The 3,313-nt window shown below is 33.8% G+C and overlaps 1 protein-coding gene across 1 annotated transcript; it reads left to right on the forward strand.

The window, feature by feature from the left end:
* Nucleotides 1–89: 89 nt before the first annotated feature.
* Nucleotides 90–2,659, forward strand: LOC134242477 (transmembrane emp24 domain-containing protein 6-like). The gene is made up of 5 exons (XM_062724566.1): nucleotides 90–302; nucleotides 671–677; nucleotides 1,221–1,337; nucleotides 1,769–1,914; nucleotides 2,426–2,659. The coding sequence occupies exons 1-5, from the start codon at nucleotides 90–92 to the stop codon at nucleotides 2,657–2,659; spliced, it is 717 nt and encodes a 238-aa protein (XP_062580550.1).
* The last annotated feature ends 654 nt before the right edge of the window (nucleotides 2,660–3,313 follow it).

Here is a 3,313-nt window from a genome sequence, read left to right on the forward strand (position 1 = left end):
ACAAATACAGACCAAGTAAACATTTTTCGTGGGAGACCAAAATTTGGTGTTTCCAGAAGTCTGTTGATAGTAAACCTCACCTGTAAAACATGGCGGCCTCTATTACATCTATTTTATTACTATTTGTGACTTCTCTTATGAATGAGGGAACACGTTTTGTTTGTGGTATTGATGAAGGTGACTTTGATTATGATGCCCTTCCTGGAACGACACACGAATTCAAGATAGAAGTTAAAGCTGGAGAGGAGGACTGTTTTGCCCAGATGGTGGCGCTGGGAGCAGTGTTTCACGTGCAATATGAGGTACAATCACTCACATTAATATTACACTTGCATGAATGTTTTAAAAATAAAGACCATCAACTGAGAATAGACTTCAGTCAATTTTTTTTCTTCTGATGATCTTTAATTTTATTTAAAATGTGTTCTTGAATTTTATCCTTTTCTTTACCGTATATATGGTTTCAAAGAATATCGTATCACATTAAGATACAATATAAAATAAAATTTGCTACACAAAAACATATATTTCAAGCTGTATTTTGAGGCTCAATTAATTTTTAAGAGTTGTTGACCTTGATTGATGAGGGATAACCCGTATCAAAAAATTGCCTTACTAAAATATTTGTACAACATATATGGCTGCAAACGTTACTACATATAAATTTTAGAAATATGGTACTACAATGTACTTCCCGAATAAAGCTTTCAACATTTTTGCAGCGAACAAAACAGTTTTAAGGGTATTCTTAAGGGACTCCGACCCTCAGCCAGGAAGGAGAACTCTTTGATTTATAATTCAATTCAAAAAGTCTTTAAATGAAGCTTGAAAATTAAATATTTTCATGCAACAATTTTCATTATATGCTTCTCAATGTGCTTCAAGGTTCTTTGCAAAGCTCCATAAATCACTTCTAATTTCATATCATGTTAATAAACATTGGTATCTAAAAATGCTTTTTCAGGATAAAAAAATTCTACTTTTAATTAGACCTCTCTGAGAAGTTCAAAGAACCTTGAAGCCCATTGAGAGGCATATAATGAAAATTGTTGCATGAAAAGATTCAATTTTCAAGCTTCATTTAAAGACTTTTTGAATTGAATTATAAATTAAAGAGTTTTCCTTCCTGGCTGAGGGTCGGAGTCCCTTAATATTAAATCTTTCGGGGGAAATGTATGGGAGACAAGTAACAAAATCAGTAATTATAAAAACATTTTTAGGTTCTGAGGGGCAGACAGTAACTATTCGAATGATAGCGATTGACCCGAGCTTAAAGACAATTCAGATCGAAGATCCCAAATCAGAGGGCTTCATCAGCCACAAGGCGACGATGGAGGGTAAGTCAGGGTGTGTCTGAGAAAACAAAGGAGTGGATCTAGGTTTACTTCAAAATGAAAGTAACACTTTCAGAGAAGAATACAGTAGTTACCATACTTGAAGAATACTTACCATTTATTTAATTTAACAAAATCAGTATATCTATTTCGGTTCTTATGAGGGAGGCCATTTTTGTTAATACCATCTGGTACATATTGCCAGCTGCTTTAATGACATGTATGGAGTCAGCAAACAACATTTATGCTCAAAAGTTCATTTAACAATGCTAATCAGGATCGAGCAAACAGGAACATCTAAAACATCAAAGGAGGGATCAAGTGCCACGGAGGAGTAAGCATCACTTGCTGATATAAATTATACATGTAGTTGGTATTTGTTTTAATAAAGAAGTTTAATATTCAACATTATCCCAATTACCACATTGTTACAGGGTACCACCACGTCTGTATGGACAACACACACTCCAGGTTTTCGGGAAAGATCGTGTACATCTATATTGTAACTTATATAATGGAAGAATGGGCAAAATATATGGAAGAAATCCAGAGTATCAGCCTCACCGCACAAAACTTTTCCGTACGTACAAATCCTTTTGAGAGTTAACAGAATCTTTGAAGTATTTTTTTCGAAGTTTTATTCACTAAAAAAATAATATTCAGAACTGATCATCTATGCTTACTCCTCCATTAATGTACTACAATATTAAAATATTAGAATCAAAATTAACACAAATTTAACTCATCAAGGCATTTTGCTTGATATACCGTATATGCGGGGTTTTTTTTTCGCGTGTTGGAAATTTAGCGAAAAAGGGGTAGATAAGCACAACTTTTATTTTGCGTAAGTTATTTTTTACGATTGTAGATTTTGTGGTTTAAAATGGTAATGTCTTTATGTTACATTATAGCTGACAAAATTTCTGCTTTATATTTTGCAAATTAAAAATGATTGCAAAAAAGCGAAAAATAGATCCTCGCGAAAAAAACGGATATACGGTTTATTAATTTTTTTTTAATCATTCTAAAAGTCATCTCTAAACATATAATTGTCTACGACAAAATTAATAAAACTGGAAATTTCACTTCAGAGAACACTGACTGATGTGCAGACCTCAATAGACATTGTCAGGTTCCACCAATCAGAAAGCCGTATGCACGTGGTGCGGGACTGGTATTTAGCAATAGGAAATAACAAACACATCATGTACTGGTCCATATTCCAGATCAGCGTCATCATCATGACGTCAGTATTTCAGATTTTCTGTCTCCGGAGATTATTCCGCACTACAGCAGTGACACCGTCACAAAAACCTAGAGCCTAGCGATCCTTCAATTGGTGGAAGCAATTGACTTTACATGTAACTTGCCTTAAAGCCATCATGCATGGTTAAAAACGTATCGTGGTTAATACGTATATATATGAGATGGTATCTACACTATTTCCTTTCTCGTAGATTGGCTACAACTTTTGCATACTGATCTAGGGGGCCTGGTGGGTATATCAATAACTACGCAACGGGCATTTTTGCCCAAGTAAAAGATTTGTTAAACACAAAAAGATGAAAGAAAAATAAGGGCGAAATGTACAGAAGAAATGGATAAATAAATGTTATTGTTGATGGAGTTGGGAAAACTCATACAATATATCCTTCCGAGAAAAGGGAAATGTCCTAACGTACCTTCGCATGTATTCTACGAAAATTTTAATAACCACGTTTTCAGTTCTAGCCAAGTCAGTCTTGATACTAATGTACTGTTCTAAAGCTTTTCCCCATTTTGGATGTAGAATGATAAGTGAAAAAAAGATACAGCGATAAAAAAATCTTTATTCATTCATATTTTATATAACCTGAAATAAATAAATGATTTGAAAAATATAAAAAATTGTTTCTAACAACAAAGTTCTGCAAGGTGAAAAATTCCCCCGATCTATAATTGAGTTACTCTTTAACGGGAGTGGTTGGTAAAATCGTGGA

The sequence above is a fragment of the Saccostrea cucullata genome, unplaced genomic scaffold (assembly GCF_032062105.1).
Source record: "Saccostrea cucullata isolate Sc308-1 unplaced genomic scaffold, CSIRO_AGI_Scuc_v1 ctg23797, whole genome shotgun sequence".
NCBI lineage: Eukaryota > Metazoa > Mollusca > Bivalvia > Ostreida > Ostreidae > Saccostrea > Saccostrea cuccullata.

Bases quoted from the DNA above. Each gene is read 5' to 3' on its own strand.
- LOC134242477 (XM_062724566.1), top strand. From the start codon at position 90: ATGGCGGCCTCTATTACATCTATTTTATTACTATTTGTGACTTCTCTT. The intron at 1,338-1,768 runs GTAAGTCAGGGT...ACATTGTTACAG, and splicing joins CCACAAGGCGACGATGGAGG to GGTACCACCACGTCTGTATG. The intron at 1,915-2,425 runs GTACGTACAAAT...ATTTCACTTCAG, and splicing joins TCACCGCACAAAACTTTTCC to AGAACACTGACTGATGTGCA.